This window comes from Anarrhichthys ocellatus, unplaced genomic scaffold, assembly GCF_004355925.1.
Source record: "Anarrhichthys ocellatus isolate YVR2014 unplaced genomic scaffold, GSC_Weel_1.0 scaffold13, whole genome shotgun sequence".
NCBI classification, from domain to species: Eukaryota; Metazoa; Chordata; class Actinopteri; order Perciformes; family Anarhichadidae; genus Anarrhichthys; species Anarrhichthys ocellatus.
This window is the reverse complement of record NW_022280043.1, coordinates 4,137,443-4,154,764: the sequence shown is the minus strand read 5'-3', so window position 1 is coordinate 4,154,764 and position 17,322 is coordinate 4,137,443. Positions and strand designations below refer to the sequence as shown.

Below are 17,322 nucleotides of genomic sequence, written 5' to 3'. Positions count from 1 at the left end.
GTTGGTCTGTGTGATAGAAGGAGTTGTTGTGAAATTGGTTTGAAGGAGGAAAACTTTTGCAGGAATGCACCAGGATCATGACCTGAGGCTTATTAGTCTATGTGTCTGTCTGATTTTTTGCCATGCTAATGTCTGTCTGTTGGACAGTCCAACAACAAAAACAAATATTGGATGGATTGGCATGGAATTTGGTTCAGATGTCCAATTACATATCTACTTGATAGATTGCAACAAAAGGGAATCCTCAAGACTTCGGTGATCCCATAATTGTTTCCTCCGACGCCACCATGAAGCTGATATTTGCAGTTTTGAGTGAAACTTCTCAACAACTATCAGACAGGTTGCCATGAAATTGCCAGGTCAAATTTTCCCATAAACCTGAGCTGTAGTTTGCGTTTAATCCTAATTAAGAAATATTTGCATGCTAACATGCTAAACTACGATGAACGGCGTTATACCTGCTAAACATGTTAGCATTGTCATTGTTAGTGTTCAGCTCAAAGCCTGAGTGCCGAAGTAAAGCCTCAGAGTTGCTTGTACCATTAAAAGTAAAAGCAAAAGCTTATTTTTTGCAAGTCAACTCCAGCACAAGTGTGTTGTATTTGATTTTTAGTGTATGCATCTGTTTAGTTTAATGCAAAGCTATTTAATCTGAACAAATCATTCACTTCCTGATTCCCGTAAATGAAATAACAGCATATGCATTAAATTATGGCAGATTAATCAAAAAAAGTTTCTAGCAAATCTGGTCAAACTGGATCAGATCAAAACTGGAGCTTAGTTCTCTCAGCAGTTGTGTTGTTTGAACAAGAACAACGCTGCTGCTACCACACAGATTGATTTAAAATGAGTTAAAATGTGTGACCCACAGACACAATGGAGTTTGTCCCCTCCAGTAATAAATGATGACTAGTTACTATCATACGGTAATTACTCTTTCTTACTCTTATTTTTTCACTTTATTTCTGTTTAGTTCACGTAGAAATTCCAGGTGCGACAGTGATAACATAAATGATTAGAATGACTTTGACTTTATAACACACAACACGCAGCTGGGAATTAAAATGAAGAACAAATGGGTCACCTGCGTAGCACAGTTGGAAATAAGTACACCTGTAGGGTGTGTTCTTTTCCCTGCCTGAAGCGTGATCAGGTGATCACTCCAGTGGGGAATTGCTCAACTGAATCTTCAGCTGTGCTTTGAGCAATTACAAACTTTTTACAACCACCGTCTGCAGTGTTACTCTATACTCAGAAGAAATATTTTGGGCGAGTCTACATGTGACATATTGAAGTAAAACCTGCCTTTGCTTCATCACATAATGGTTGGACCATTTCCAGAGACATCCAACCAGGTACATTCTGTTTATTCAGCTTGAAGTGCTGACAGACTCATAAAGGCGGTGCTTTCAAACAAATAGATGCAAAACATCGACTTCAGAGAGTTTTCTTTGTGTGCAGGTTTCATGGTCAATGAGTGCTACAGCAACAAGACAGGCAAGAGACAATAAGGTGAAGACTAAACGGTAGATTGACTATCAAACCTTTACCAAAAATGTACAAATGGCTTATGTGCTGACAACAGATGCTACCGCTTCATCCACTGAGGCCTGAAGTGTCTATTCAATATTATCTGAGAAAAAAATAGCCTGAAGTCTAATCTGATGGGCTTATTCACCTTTTTATGGCAATCACTGCATGGTTAATACTATTTTCTTTCATTCTCTCTCTTCCCATCTATTGTAAGAAACTGCCTATTTGTTACCATTTGCATCAATATGCTTGAAAACGCCTTTATGAATTGAGGGACATGGGTGTATTTGAGGGATATGGGTTATTTTATTGCTACACACAAGGAATACATTTGCCTCCACAGCCCAACATATGTTAATATATTGACATATGAGTACATTTCAGTTGAAATGATTACATTTAAAGTACTTACAGTATGAGAGAACAGGGCATGCTGGTGTGCTGGTAGATGCTCACCTCTTGCATACAGTATTTTAGGACACTTGCTCCACCTTGCACGCAGCCAGAAGAATGCAGTGCATAAAGCATGGGCGAGCAATGGTTGTGACTGATTTAGGAAGAGGCGAGGACACAAATTTGAAGTTCTTCAAAGGTCCTTCTCTTCTCTGTATTTTATCTCTTACACTGCTTTTTAGTGTTTTAATGACTGTTTTTAATGTTTCAATGAATGTTTTTAATTGTTTTTAAATCTCCTTTTCTTTTGCCTTATGTTTTGATGCTTTTAATGGTTTTATGTGAAGCACTTTGAATTATCTTGTTGAAGTGTGCTATACAAATAAACTTGCTTTGCCTTGCCTATAAGAAATATAACCGCATTGAATCACTGAATTTACTCCAGTGTTACATCACATCCTGGTTCTAAGCTTCAAAACACAAACATCTGAACGCAGGTTTAGAATATATTGTCATGACCGTAGTAGATAAATTAGATGCTAGACATATTGACACTTTTTGATTTAAATCGTGACACTTTAAACAGGGTCTGATTTCTTTAGACTACTACAGAAATATTTTGTGGACAGACGGTTCGTTCAGCCAGTCACACGTGCCTCACAGGAACCAATAGAAATGTGTGTTTGTTTCTAGACAGGCAGCCATGTGAGTGAGTCAACACTTTGTGGATTGGATGAAAATCACCTTTAAAATCATAGAAACCTTATATAAATTGACATTAAAAGCGGTATGAACACTGTCAGTGTTTGTGGCCATGTTTCCTAAGCAGAGCAAGTGTGTTAAACATCTGAAGGAATTATTGGGCAACAACAAAATTATAAACAATTCCATCAAATAGTTTTCATGATTAATGTATAAACATAACATTTTTTCATAATAATAAGTGATAACTCCCTTGTGCATTGAGGGGTTGGGAATACTATCTTCTTAATATACAATAGTGGGGTTTAATTCATGTGATTTTACAAAAATACTTCGAAAGAGGGAAAGACAGCTAAATAGATATTTGAAGTGACTTTTCTGACATGGAATATATCCGATATCCGTCAAAGTTTAAAATGTTCACTCAGGAAGCAGTGACAGTGATATGTGCTCTGGAGAACACAGCGGGTGATGTCTGTTGAATGTTTGATGAACCCACGCTTGTTTCCTCCCACAGCAGTGATGCCATATACCCAACAACTACACGTGCAGAACAAATCAAACTTTATTGCTTTTATTTATTTTCAGCAAAGTGTTAAATGTAAAGTTCTTTGAAAACCTGTTGACAGAGGTTCTAAGGTAGCGAATATCACATCTTGCATGAACTTTCAAAACAGAAATAATAAGCTTGATTTAAATGATGGATGTGGAAATGGCCAAATATAGCAACATCTGGTTCCAGGGTCAGCTGTATCACGTATAACATACACTGTAAATGTCATGAAATATTTCTAAATACATTAAGATGCTACAAACACTTTAAGGGTTGGTTCTTTAGTCTTCTTGTTCACCTTCTTGTTCTTTCCCCTTGCCTTTCTTGCCACCCTTGCCTGTCTTCTTCTGGTAGTAGCACTTGGCCAGCTCACTCACGCACCGACAAAACTCTCTGAAGTTAAGCTCGCCATCGTGGTTTTTATCCAGCATCTTCATGGCTTCCTCAATGTCACCTGCATTGATTTTGTCCTGGAGAACACATCCTTACAGTTAAATAACATCATGTAATGCACAAAAGCACAAGTGGTGAGGACGAAGCAGGATAGCGCACGTATTTCATAAATACCCATTAACATAAAGTGAGTGTGTTCAGTCTCTTACTTTTAACTCAGGACATTGTATTTCGTCCTCCAACATCTTTTTCAGTTCTTCTTTGTTTAATAACTTCTTTTTCTTGCCGTCATCATCAGCATAGTCCAGAAAAATATCCACAATGTTTGTGATGACCTGGTCCAAACGAGCCATGGCTGTAGCTGGAGAAACCGATTGATGAGAGTAATTAACAGAGAGGCAAGAGCAAATACCTTTAAAAACATACTGGATTAACAGAAAATACATAAATGTATAAAGATGTATCATATGAGCATTGAATGTAAACATCAGACTCAAAACAATAAGGTGCTCGACAAATGCTCAGAGCACTGAGTAAAGCTGAAATAGACACCATGGCATAACTCAGACATTTCCATTGCATCTTTGATGCTCAGCATCTGAATTAAATGCTATTTTTTCTTTCTTGCATCCCCCAAAATCTTGCTTTTCATCGGGACTCACCTTAGAGTTCACGTTCCCTGGCTGAAGAGAGATCCTGTCCGTATCACCAGCTGTCCAAGGTGAGACAGTTGTCAGAGTGAGGGGGAAGCTCTCTTAAAGCCCTCTGAAAGAGTAGACACACGATGTCCGACACACACACACACACACACACACACACACACACACAGGAAATGTTCCCCCCCTCCACCCAACTTGTTTTCCAGAGAGCTGTGCCATAGAAAAGAAAACATTCACTAAACAGTTATTTTGCTTGTGTTGTATAGAGCAAACGGTCGCCATTGATGACGTGTGTGTGGAGGATCATCTAAGATTAGCCTCTTTATTGAGGAGTTGCTCAGTGTAGCTGTCTGGAGAAAATATGTCAGAATAAATGGAAAGTTACAGTGAGTGGTTTAATCCCACCCAAAGTGATGCGTTTAAAGGCATAACCAAATGTGTGTATGCGTTTGTTCATAGGTAATTTGGCTGCATGGGCATCTTGTCTATCCTGGTTGCCCTAGATTTTTGGTAATGTTCTATATCAATGAGGCTGTATTGAATTTCCTGAAATTATCTCTTTTGAGCAGTTAAGAATCAAAAACATGTTTCAACAGTGCCAGTTATATTTTATTTCTTAGTATCATTGGAATAAAATTCAGTATACTTTCAAAAGCATTTTTTCTAACTTAAATTGATCCGTCGTGGCTGAATTATGTACTTCTGCCACCATCAGAGATCACAATGGAAACTAATTGAAAACTTTATTTTTCTGTTCTTTAGCGTAACTGTAAATGTCCTACTTTAGTTCTACGAAAGTAAATAAAATCACAAGAGTCTCTAGTCCGTCAGTGGGAGTGTCCTGGCTGTTTGTTCATTCTGACGCAAGTCACACCCCATTCATTCTGCTCAACTTTGTGAAACTCAACCTCTTTTCCACTTGTTTGTTCCAAGGCAACAGAAGGGCAGTATTTTCTTCCTCTTACCCTCTGTTGCCCCCTGCCAAGTCCCTTTTAGCTCAAGCCTCTCTTCACTTTGGCCTCAACACTTTCACTTATTGAAAACGATCAGATTCTCCTTGCAGGGGAGGCAAAGCAAATAGAGACGAAGGATCGTGTGGTGTAAATTACAAAAAAGTTCATCTTTCCACACCCTGCTGGCTATAGGGTATGAGTTACAGTTTCACTTGGAGCTGCTGGACCTCTGCAGTCTGCACCATGAACTTGTACTATAATAATTTAAAATGAAATAGAAATATCTTTGAGCAGAGCTTTGAATAAAGCATCAATTTGATTGTGATATTATATTTGATGCGGTCAAATATAATCTCACAGTTGTATGCTGCTTTGGCTGTGTTCCTTTCATGATCAAGATAATCCACCAAGCAACAAGGTAAGCAAACAACTGTCAAAGTATGGGTGTGAGGTACAGGTTTCTCTACAGTGTAGTATGCACAAACAAAAGTCCAGAGGAGGTAAAGGTATTCCTTTCATCATGTTCAGTGTGATGTATACCCAAAGTCTTACAAGAGAGGGAACAAAACTGTCAGTTAAACTCTTGTTAAACTCTATTCAATTTAAACTGCAGTTGGCTGCTCTGTCCAGCAGCTGCACCATCATCACATCAACACTAGATTAATACCAGAACGTCAACACCACACATCACATTGTGGAAAACAATATTTTCATGTAAAATCTCCATTCAACTGATGCTCTGTCAGGATTCAACAAAAAGTGTGTTTATATGTTACAGTCTTGTGTGACGCATCCTCACTGAACCCAGCATCATTTATTTTTTATAAAACTGTCTTTCCTCACTCAAATGGTGAAACTGGAGAGAACCTGTAGAACAGCAATTGTTTAGTTCTTTAAAACTAGTTTTGTGACATCTAGTGGTGAATTAAAGGCATGACCACCTCCTTAAAGTACCAAATCTCCACATTTCAATGTTATTTCCATGTTCAGTACTTGTTATTAAAGGCTGCCATGTTGGCTGAGCTGGGACCATTGTGGCATCCAACTTACTTGCTAAAACGTAAGGCAATCACTTATTGGCGAAAAACAAAGCTTATAACAAATGACCAGCGATGGAACGAGTGCTACAATATCATACTCAAGTAAATTTATTTTTTTATGTCTTTATTATTGTAAAATATTTATAATAATAGTTTAAATATTTACTTAATTAAAAATGTTAAAAGTAGTCAGTTAAAATGGTGAAAAAATGTTTGATATACATGATGACACATTAAATTCGAGATCACCTTTAGGCTACAAAATAAAATTACATTAAATGTGAAAGTACACGCCATTGAAACATCACACCACAATGCTCTGATGTTCAAACCAATAATAAATTCCAGCAATTTGCAGCAAGTGTATACAACAACAAAAAACTCACCTCCCTCTGTATACCCTTACTAGAATTAACCAGAAAACCTGACACTAAGACAATTAAATAAAAATCACAGGCAATAACTAAAAAAAGGCAGACAACATACATACACACAAATAAATAAATAAATAAATAAAGGAGACATTGCACCACTTTTACCTGCTAGTGCAGATACACAAGCCTACATTGATAGGCAATGTAATGGTTGCTGACCCCCTACTCTGGACAGTGAATTATAACAATAAATGAGTTTGTTACTCACCTGTTTGAAGTTTAGTGCACTGCAAAGTCCTTCTCTGCATAATAACCAGTCCACTGAGCCTCTCTGTCCCAGTATAACCAGTCCACTCAGTCTGTTGATAGCTTATAACTGGGATTGCCCTTGATGGTTTGCCTCGTTTGTCAAGCAGACAATGGTTTGTTGTCATTAACAATTTAATTTCTTCAGTGACCTCCGGTGTGCTCCAGTGATCCAATTCTATTGTTTTCCATTAACCCCTTGGTTATTGATTTAGTTGCTGCCTTCTTGTGTAGATAATATACAAGTGCATCTTTTTTTCAAACCTTACATTGTATGTTCGAAAGCATTTCTCACAGTAGACATTTTGGCTTGTCAGAGAACGAAAAGCACAGGTGTTACTAATAACACTAACGAATGGCTCTATTCTATTCAAGTGTTTCAGTGAGAGCGACTGTGAGCCAGCAGGATTCCTGAAATCAAAGCAGCTACATGAATCCAGCCATCATTTATTTCATTATTTACACCTGTGCTTTTCTGACTGTTCAGTTCCACTTCTCTTGTCACAATGTCACAACTTACTGGTGCGCTTCAATAAATACAGCCATCGTTTAGGAGATTACTAACACCTGTGCTTTTTCTACTATGGCAGTTCCAAATCACTGCTGTAAAAAAAAGGCCGTTTTCCTCAGACTCCTGCAGCATACCGGCCACATTGCTGACCGTTCGTTGGATTAACGGGCAAATGAAAAACACAGTTACTTGCTGTATTGTAATACCTCCCTTATACGACTGACATTATGGGCCTTGTAAAAATGTACTTAATGATTGATTATTGGACTTAATGCTTTGCAGTGTGCCATGTCCTTTGAACTTATTTTCATAGACGGTACTTTGTGTTGAATTCTGTGTTGGATGGTGCAAGGAAGCCTTTAAGGATGTTAATACTTTGACTAAAAAGCCTGCCAGGGACACATGTGAGAGATACCAGAAGAGTGCTTGTGTAAGTTGGAAACATCGCAATGAACAATTTGGCATCTAAACTGGAGGAGGGCCATGAGAAAACCACCACTATCTCCAAAAATCACAAACCTTCAAACCCCACCAAATCTTGTCAGCACTTATAAGAATGCTTATTTGGCACAACTCTAACCCATAACTCATGACATACAGGCAGGTGGTGCTGCACCCAAGTTTAGGCAAAATCTGATAACCAGCACATTCCCATATTGAACCTTTTATCTACTGTATAAAAGGCCCCGCTGCCTAAATTGAACATTTTAAACATTCAAGGAGTATTTATGGGTGAAATGATATGTTTCATATGTCAACTAAAGCACAACTGTTTCACAATATTGATGTGAATTAATATTCTCTGTACTTTGAGGTATTTTTCTTAAATTGGCAGAGCTCTGCTCAAATATAAAGGTCCTATGTGCACAAGAAATAGATGGTACAGAGCATTTAAAACTATTTGCAAACAGAAGAAAGCTCCCTCATGAATTAGAGAAAAGAGAATATTTTGTACCCAATATACTAAAAGAGTAATCAGACAAACAGAAGGTGAAATCTTGTAAAGGGCAGTTTTTACTTGAAAATCTGGCACCCATGTGCTACAACATGATCTCACTATCTCACTTCTTGCTCTTCAGTTTATGGAGCATGAACAACTTCTCACAGGCCATCGAGAGGCCGGCGACGAGGGAAAGAAACTCTTGAAAGTCCACCTTATCATCTCTGTTTTGGTCCAAATCCTTCATGATCTTCTCCACAGCCGTCGGGTCATTCTGGGTCTGAAAGAGCAATAGCAAGAGTGACAAGTTTAGGGTAAAAAGCTAAAGTAACCACACGTTATGTGCATTGATTGGTACTAAGCACAGAGGTTAGATTTAAGAGGAAAGATTCTTACTTTCAGGAAGGTGGGTAACTCAGTCACTATTAGTTTGTTCACTCCTTCCTTGCTTAAGGTCTTTCCATCACCGTCTTCATCGGCATAACGGTGGAATAAGGTAATCAGGGACACCAAGCAATTCTCTAACTCAGTCATGGCTGCAGATGTGGGTGCTGAGAGGAGAAAAGACAAGTCTGGTCAAGAATTTCTCTAAATGTATATGCTTTCTTCTTCACTACAGCTGTTGTGACTTACTGTGCAGAATAATATTTTACATACGGATAAGCATAAAAAATTATTCTCCGTTATAGTTTCACCTAATAGATAAAATAGGCTTGGACCTTAAATACCTTTCAACAATAAAGCAGAATTAACTGTAAAGTGGAACTTTCTATTCGGTTACTTTTGAACTTCTACTTAAGAAGGCCTAAAGGATAAGGTTGCAATAAAGCAGAAGGCTACTCAGTGGTGGAAAGTATAAGTACATTCACTCAAGTACTGTATTTAAGTATAATTTTTAGGTATTTGCATCAATAATTAGAAATCAATGATGCAACACACATAATTCTGAAAGGTGCCATGTACTGCATAATGATACTTTTACTTTTTTTACTTCAGTAAAAGGTCTGCAGATGTTGTGATGATGTTGTGATGACGTTGTGATGATGTCACCGATGTGCGCGAGTGAGTGTAAGATACATAAATAATAAAGATGGACGCCCACCGCGCCCTATGAGACAAACTGGTATCATTCGTTTTACTTAGACACTTACATGTCAGTAGAAACAGAATATTACATGGTGTCAGAATAGCTTGGTTCTCACTTCGACCTGACGACGGAAGATGGAGAACACAGGCGGCTACACGCCATGGATGGATTGGGATTCATCTAACCTGCCCGACGCATGGAGAAAGTTTCGCCAGCATGTGGAGCTAATGTTTTCCGGCCCGCTGAGCGCTAGAGGATACATGGACCCTCACGGCAGAAAGGTACTCCAAACGTACTATGCGAAGTTTGAAGCATATGTAACGCCCAAAGCTAACCCCATTTTCACGCGATATAAATTTCACGAAAAGATACAGAAGGATTGTGAAAATTTCGACCAGTTTGTGACTGAGCTAAAGCTGCTAGCAAAAGACTGCAACTACCCTAACGGTGATGAGATGATTAGAGACAGTATCGTTTTCGGTATAAACTCTCCAAGAGTCCGGGAATAACTACTCTGTCACGGTCCAGATCTAACGCTCGAGAAAGTGATTGACATTGCACGCTCACACGAGCTATCACAACAGCAGCTAAAGACTATGGGTTGCCCCGCCGCTAATACAGCTAGCCACTCTGTTCATGCAGTTAGCAGAAGGCCGTTCAGTTCCGAACAAAGATCTCACGGACACAAATTAACTGGCGGGAACGATAGCAGCAGTGTTGCCAACTTGGTGACTTTCTCGCTAAATATGGCGACTTTCCAAACCCTCATGGCGACTTTTTTTGTCAAAAGCTACTAGCGACAAATCTAGCTACTTTTTCTGGTGTTGTTGGAGACTTTTCTGGTGTTTTGACTCTGACGTGAAAGCACGTACCGTTCGGCACGCAGGAGCTGCCGTGAGCCCCTCCGCCGCCTCAAAGCACTCAAATGTGGTTAGTCTCACAGTAGCCCCTCACGCAACAGTCCCAGCTGCAGAAAGAGGAGACCCACACTCTCCGTGTCCAGACTGCAAATGAATCGCGCATGCGCAAAGCCACCGCTGTTCCCGCCTCTCTTACAGCGCTCATTACGATTATGCAAATTAGGCGATGACGTCATTTAGCGACTTCTAGGACAGCCAATAGCTACTTTCCTTACTGAGGAGTTGGCAACACTGGATAGCAGCAGTGCCACACGCAGCAAAGAGTGTGGAGCATGCGGAAGAGAACACGGTCGCACGGAAGAATGCCCCGCAAAAGGACGTCAGTGTAACAAATGCAAAAAGCCCAACCACGTTGCTAATATGTGTCAGACAAAAACACATCAGCCATCAAAATACAAGCCCAAGAAAGTCCATGCTGTTTCAGAAAGCACGGAACAGGCACCAGTGGATCTGTACATTGACACTATTACAACATGACACTCAAGATAGATACAGGTGCCCAGGCTAATGTGATACCAGTGAACATATTTCACAAAATATTAGGGAGTATTGCATTAGGTCCATCAGACAGCAACATCTCAGGATATGGTGGACAGGGACTTAAAGTAAAAGGAGCTTGCAAGTTAGCATGCAGATACAGGCAGAAAACAGCCATGCTAGATTTTGACATAGTCTATGCAGAAAATGCTCCTCCTGTTTTGGGCCTACGTGCATGTTTAGACCTAAACTTGGTCAAGCTAGTGCACATGGTTGACGCACAGCCAAAAACACACACCAGCATCACAGAAGAGTTTGCTGACGTATTTAAAAAGGCATTGGACTATTCCCTGGAGAATGCACCTTTCGCCTTAAACCCTCAGCAATACCGGTGGTGTGCCCACCTCGCCGCATCCCATATGCCCTGCGCAACCGACTCAAAGATGAGCTTGACGAAATGAAAAAAATGGATATAATCCAAAAGGTAACGGAGCCGACTGAGTGGGTGAATGCACTAGTGGCAATGGAAAAGCCGAAAACAGGAAAGCTTAGGGTGTGTTTAGATCCCCGCCCCCTAAACAAAGCTATCCAGAGACCCCACTATCCACTTCCCACTCTAGATGATGTCACACCAAGACTAGCCGGAGCACAGTACTTCAGTGAACTGGACGCTAGATCTGGACGATAAAACTCAGCCAGGAATCATCCATGCTGACCACGTTCAACACCATCTACGGCAGATATCGGTTCAACAGGCTCCCTTTCGGAATCATTTCTGCACAGGATGAGTTTCAGAGGAGTGTTGATGAGGCCTACGAGGGGCTTCAGGGTGTCGCAGCCATCGTAGATGACATTTTGGTGTATGGCCGCACCAAAGAGGAGCACGATGCCAACCTGCGCGCCATGCTGGAGAGAACCAGAGAGAGAGAGGAATAAAGCTAAACAAAGACAAAAGCATCATCTGTGTCTCTGAGGTGAGCTATTTTGGACATAAACTGACACGAGAAGGCATCAAGCCCGACCCTAACAAGGTCAAGGCAATTAAAGAAATGGCTCCCCCACGCAGCAAAGCAGAGCTGGAGACCATACTGGGAATGGTCACCTACCTCTCCAAGTTTGCACCCAGACATTCAGAGAAAATTTCCCCACTCAGACAACTGCTGAAAGAGAACAGTGAATTCACGTGGGACTCAAATCAAGACGTTGCATTCCAGCAAATGAAAGACCTGCTAATACAGGAGCCGGGCCCAGTGCTCACATACTTCGACCACACCAAAGATGTGAAACTACAAGTCGATGCATCAAAATGTGGCTTAGGAGCAGTCTTGCTCCAGCGAGAGAAACCAGTCGCATACGCATCCAAGACACTAAATGAGACTGAAGAAAATTACGCTCAAATCGAAACGGAGCTGTACGCAGTGCTCTTTGGATGCAGATGCTTTCATCAATATCTGTACGGACGACAGGTGATCGTCAGACCACAAACCGCTGGAGTCAATCATGCGGAAACCCTTGGCAGCCACACCGCCATGCCTACAACGCATGATACTGCAACTACAAAGGTACAACATTACCATTACACACAAGCCTGGAAAACAAATCCTGGTCGCAGACACGCTGTCCAGAAAGCCAATTGAGTGTGCTGATAACTCTTTGAATGAAGGCATGGATTTACAAATCCACACAGTGATCAGCAGTGCACCGGTGAGTGATCGCAAAATGGCAGAAATCAAAGCCGCCCCACAGCACAAGATGAGCAACTCTCAATGTTGAGACAAGTTATCCAAGCAGGATGGCCTGAGCGGAACAAAAGGTGTCCGCCTGCTGTCGCTGAGTATTGGAATCATCGGGACGAGATATCAGAGACAAACGGAATCCTGCTCAAAGGTGAAAAAAAAAAAATCATTGTGCCACACTCACTCAGAGCTGAAATGCTCTCACGCATACACACTGGACACTTGGGGATGGAAAAGTGTAAGCAGCGAGCAAGAGACGTACTGTTCTGGCCCGGATTATGCAAACAGATAGAGGCACTAGTAGGATCTTGCAGCATCTGCCTGGAGCGACGCAGCACCAATACAAAATAACCGATGCTCTCGCATCCTATCCCGGAACGACCTTGGCAAACGATAGTACTGTGCCAGGTGAACAAGTCTGTGGCTGACTATATAGTTCCATCCATCCATTTTCCTCCGCTTATCCGGGGTCGGGTCGCGGTGGCAGCAGGCCAAGCAGGCTGACCCAGACTTCCCTCTCACCGGCAACATGTTCCAGCTCATTCTGGGGGATCCCGAGGCCTTCCCAGGCCAGCTGGTGATGTAATCCCTCCAGCGTGTTCTGGGTCTTCCCCGGGGTCTCTTCCCAGTTGGACGTGCCTGGAAAACCTCCAGTGGGAGGCGTCCAGGGGGCATCCTAATTAGATGCCCGAACCACCTCAGCTGACTCCTTTTGAAGCGAAGGAGTAGCGGCTCGACTCCAAGCTCCCTCCCCTATCTCTAAGGCTGAGCCCGGCCACCCTACGGAGGAAGCCCATTTCGGCCACTTGTAGCCGCGACCTTGTCCTTTCGGTCACGACCCAGAGTTCATGACCATAGGTGAGGGTAGACCGACTGGTAAATTGAGAGCTTTGCCTTCCGGCACCTCGTACTCCCGCAGCACCCCCCACAAGAACCCCGGTCGAAAGCCTTCTCCAAGTCCACAAAGCACATGTAGACTGGTTGGGCAAACTCCCAGAACCCCTCCAGTAGTCTTGCGAGGGTAAAGAGCTGGTCCACTGTTCCACGGCCAGGACAGAATCCGCATTGCTCCTCTTGAATCTGAGGTTCGACAAACGGTCGGAGCCTCCTTTCCAGCACCCTGGAGGCTGAGTAGTGTGAAACCCCGGTAATTCGAGCACACTCTCCGGTCCCCCTTTTTGAAGATGGGAATCACAACCCGGTCTGCCAGTCCATGGGCACTGATCCCGACCCCCATGCGACATTGAAGAGGCGTGTCAGCCAGGACAGCCCAACCATGTCCAGCGCTTTCAGCATCTCAGGGCGGATCTCATCCACCCCCGGCGCCTTGCCACCAAGGAGCTTTTTCGCAGCCTCTGCCAGGGATATGGGTGAGCCTCCCCCTAGATCTTCAGGCGCTGCCTCCTCTGCAGAGGACATGTTGGTCGGGTTTAGGAGTTCCTCAAAGTGCTCTTTCCACCACCCGACGATGTCCCCCGTCCGGGTTAGCAGTTCCCCCCCTGCTGAGAACAGCCTGGGGTAAGCCCTGCTTTCCCTTCCTGAGCCGTCAGATGGTTTGCCAGAACCTCCTTGAGGCCAACCGAAAGTCCTTCTCCATGGCCTCCCCGAACTCCTCCCATGCCTGAGTTTTAGCATTCGCGACCACCGCAGCTGCAGCCCTTCTGGCCTGCCGGTACCTGTCAGCTGCTTCAGGAGACCCCTGGTCCAACCAGGCCTTGAAGGTCTCCTTCTTCAGCTTGACGGCTTCCCTCACCTCCGGTGTCCACCACCGGGTTCTCGGGTTGCCGCCACGACAGGCACCGATGACCTTCCGGTCACAGCTCCTAGCGGCCGCGTCCACAATAGAGGCTTTGAACATGGTCCATTCGGATTCCATGTCCCCAACCTCCCTCGGGATGTGTGAGAAGTTCTTCTCTATATAGACTATATAGTTGTCGTTGACTATTATAACAGGTAGTTTGAGGTAAAGAAAATCATCAACCTCACATCCGCAACTGTCATCCAGAAGCTGAAATCCATGTTCGCCAGATTTGGAATACCCCAGACAGTAATCAGTGGCAATGGACCCCGTTACAGTTCACAAGAGTTCAGAGGTTTTGCTCACGCATTGGGACTTTGAGCACATCACGAGCAGCCCGCTGTACCCGCAGAGTAACGGTTTGGCTGAAAAGATTGTTGAGACTGTCAAAGCCCTCATGGACAAAGCACATGCACAGCGGACAGACCCGTACCTCAGTTTACTGGAATACAGGAACACACCAGTTGATGGACTGAAGTCACCAGCGCAGCTGCTAATGAGCAGGCATCTGCACTCAATCCTACCAATCACAGAAAAACAACTGCAACCTGAACTTGTCTGTCGGTGCGCAGTTCACAGCAGAAGGCAACTGTGCCAACAGAGACAAAAACAATACTACGACAGGAATGCTAGGACACTACCGGCACTACCAGAAGGAGCTATGGTCCGTTTCCAGCTTCCCACAGGGACATGGGAACACGCAACAGTAGTCGAGCCAGTAAGTACCCAGAGGTCCTACAACATTCGCACTGATGGAGGTCACATGCTCAGGCGTAACCGGCGTTACCTCCTGCAGATGTGTGAAAGTGGTACAAGCCAGGTGCTTCCACCAAACAACCACCAGGTAGAGCCTGAGGACACTGAGTCTCAAACAGTACAGCAGGACCCTGCAGGTCATACAGGTCCCAAACAGCCACCAGACTGTACTACCACCAGATCAGGCCGCATAATGAAGCCGAGAGACATATTAGACTTGTGATTCCCAACAGGAAAAGAACTGAGGGATCTGTTCATGAAAATAAAGTGCTTAAGTTTGAAACAGTTGAAATGCCGTTATGACATGAACTGTTGATGAGAGAATTGTTTTCATATTTCCTTCAGTAACAGTGTTCTTGCAGATTTGGCAAGGTTTTTCTGAAATGTTTAAATGCATAATGTTTACTATTTCATTTGGTAGCTATAGCCATGTTTTGTTTCAAAAGAAGGGGGATGTAGCATCTTGGATACTTCCGGTTCATGTAACCGTCACGTTGTGATGATGTCGCCGATGTGCGCCAGTGAGTGTAAGATACGTAAATAATAAAGATGGACGCCCACCGCACCCTATGAGACAAACTGGTATCAGTCGTTTTACTTAGACACTTACATGTCAGCAGAAACAGAATATTACAAGAGGAACATAACCGACAGAGGACGAGGCGCTACTTGTCAGAGGAGGAAAGTCGCTGAATACACCAAGTGCGACAAAAAGCAGCTTTAGCACGTAGCCTTAAACTACATACAATAATCTTCATATATACAAGAATCCGTTTTCTGTCTGAACTCATAGAACTTGTAAAAAAAAAGGCTCTTCAACAGTTAAAAGCAGAACAAAATAGTGTCCAAGTAATTATAATGAACTCACCAGGTCTCAAAGAGGCAGAAACTGTAGTTTGAGATTCAGTGAAGAGTGCAGGGGCTCACTGGAAGTTTATTCAAGACTTTATAGTTAACTAGGCAACGCCCAAAAATGATGGGAGGGAGAGGGAGGGATATAGACACAGGGGCAGAGAGAGAGAACTAACGTGGAAGAGTCATGAGCAAATACCATCCCTGCCCATGTTTTCACTCAAGACCGTCACCGTATAGGCAAGGCAGAGAACCTTAAAATGTGACAATTTATTTAAATACAGCTGTTCAAACTTTCCCCTTTAGAGTTTTAGACAGAAATTCCATCTGGAAAATCCATCAGAAAAAAAAAAAAAAAATCAGTTATTGAGAGTTGTGGCAACGGCAGTCGAATGACACACTTATCTTCCTTTATGATGCCTGGACATGCTGAGTCTGGGCCTCAGATATTGCCTGAGACAAGACCGTCAGTCAAAATAATTGTCTTCCGTAATCTGGTGCCATCTTCTGAGTCAGTCTTCAATGGCATGTTCCCCCTGGAGGTACCTTGCAAAACATACGGCTTTGTGTGCAAAATAATCAATATAATTAATGATTTCACTTGTTTCCAGGTTCTCTCTGTTTTGAAACTGCAAACCCATTTAACTGATTCATGCCATTGATAAAAGTAGACATTGATGACATATTGAACATTTGTTTTTAAGGCCTTTGTTTATCCAAGGACGTTTATATCAGTCAGGAATGTCCTGTTCGCGCTGAGTAACACCGGGAAGCTGCCCAGTAATCTGTTGGCCGCCGAGCAGCTCCTCTGGAACTGTTGGGAGTTATTGCTCAAGGGCACCTCAGTGATTTCGTTGTCCCGAGCCATATTTAACCGTTGCAAGACCTTTTTTTCTGACCTTTAGGCCACATTTGCCAAATAAAAACTAAATAGTGCAAATATCTGAATCTATAAAACATATATACATTTTTGACATACAAATCCATGGCTTACTGGTACTTTTTTTTTTTTACCACCACGCAAAGTTTGCCACCATGAATAAATAAGTCTAACTGACCATCACTCACCTCTCTTTGAAGTAGACAGCGGCATCACATAAAATAGTAACTTCATGTTCACAACATCAGAGTTGGTCTTAAGTGTTTTACGCTCACCTCATGGGCATATCATCTCCAAACACCAACGTGGTTTAGTAACTTCATCTTGGGCATTTTGACCACAGTTGGTGGAAAAGGAGAATAAACAAGCTGCCGTTTCTATCCCTCCTCTGCCTTTTCCTAAACAGTTTTTCAGCTCACAATTTTAGGACACCACCACACCTACCTGAGCAAACGGACT

The 17,322-nt window shown here is 42.6% G+C and overlaps 2 protein-coding genes across 2 annotated transcripts; both read right to left on the bottom strand.

Moving 5' to 3' along the window:
• Positions 1 to 3,186: 3,186 nt before the first annotated feature.
• s100w (S100 calcium binding protein W) lies at positions 3,187 to 4,329 on the bottom strand. Its single transcript, XM_031853560.1, has 3 exons — positions 4,237 to 4,329; positions 3,784 to 3,935; positions 3,187 to 3,651 (listed from the first exon to the last, which is right to left on the bottom strand). The coding sequence occupies exons 2-3, from the start codon at positions 3,925 to 3,927 to the stop codon at positions 3,463 to 3,465; spliced, it is 333 nt and encodes a 110-aa protein (XP_031709420.1). The 5' UTR covers positions 3,928 to 3,935; positions 4,237 to 4,329; the 3' UTR covers positions 3,187 to 3,462.
• A 4,084-nt stretch (positions 4,330 to 8,413) lies between these two features.
• s100a10b (S100 calcium binding protein A10b) lies at positions 8,414 to 16,107 on the bottom strand. The gene is made up of 3 exons (XM_031853248.1): positions 16,000 to 16,107; positions 8,754 to 8,908; positions 8,414 to 8,637 (listed from the first exon to the last, which is right to left on the bottom strand). Exons 2-3 carry the CDS (start codon positions 8,889 to 8,891, stop codon positions 8,479 to 8,481), a joined length of 297 nt encoding a protein of 98 aa, XP_031709108.1. The 5' UTR covers positions 8,892 to 8,908; positions 16,000 to 16,107; the 3' UTR covers positions 8,414 to 8,478.
• Between the last annotated feature and the right edge of the window lie 1,215 nt (positions 16,108 to 17,322).

Bases quoted from the DNA above. Each gene is read 5' to 3' on its own strand.
- s100w (XM_031853560.1), bottom strand. From the start codon at position 3,927: ATGGCTCGTTTGGACCAGGTCATCACAAACATTGTGGATATTTTTCTG. The intron at 3,652-3,783 runs GTAAGAGACTGA...TGTGTTCTCCAG, and splicing joins TACAATGTCCTGAGTTAAAA to GACAAAATCAATGCAGGTGA.
- s100a10b (XM_031853248.1), bottom strand. From the start codon at position 8,891: ATGACTGAGTTAGAGAATTGCTTGGTGTCCCTGATTACCTTATTCCAC. The intron at 8,638-8,753 runs GTAAGAATCTTT...TTGCTCTTTCAG, and splicing joins AGTTACCCACCTTCCTGAAA to ACCCAGAATGACCCGACGGC.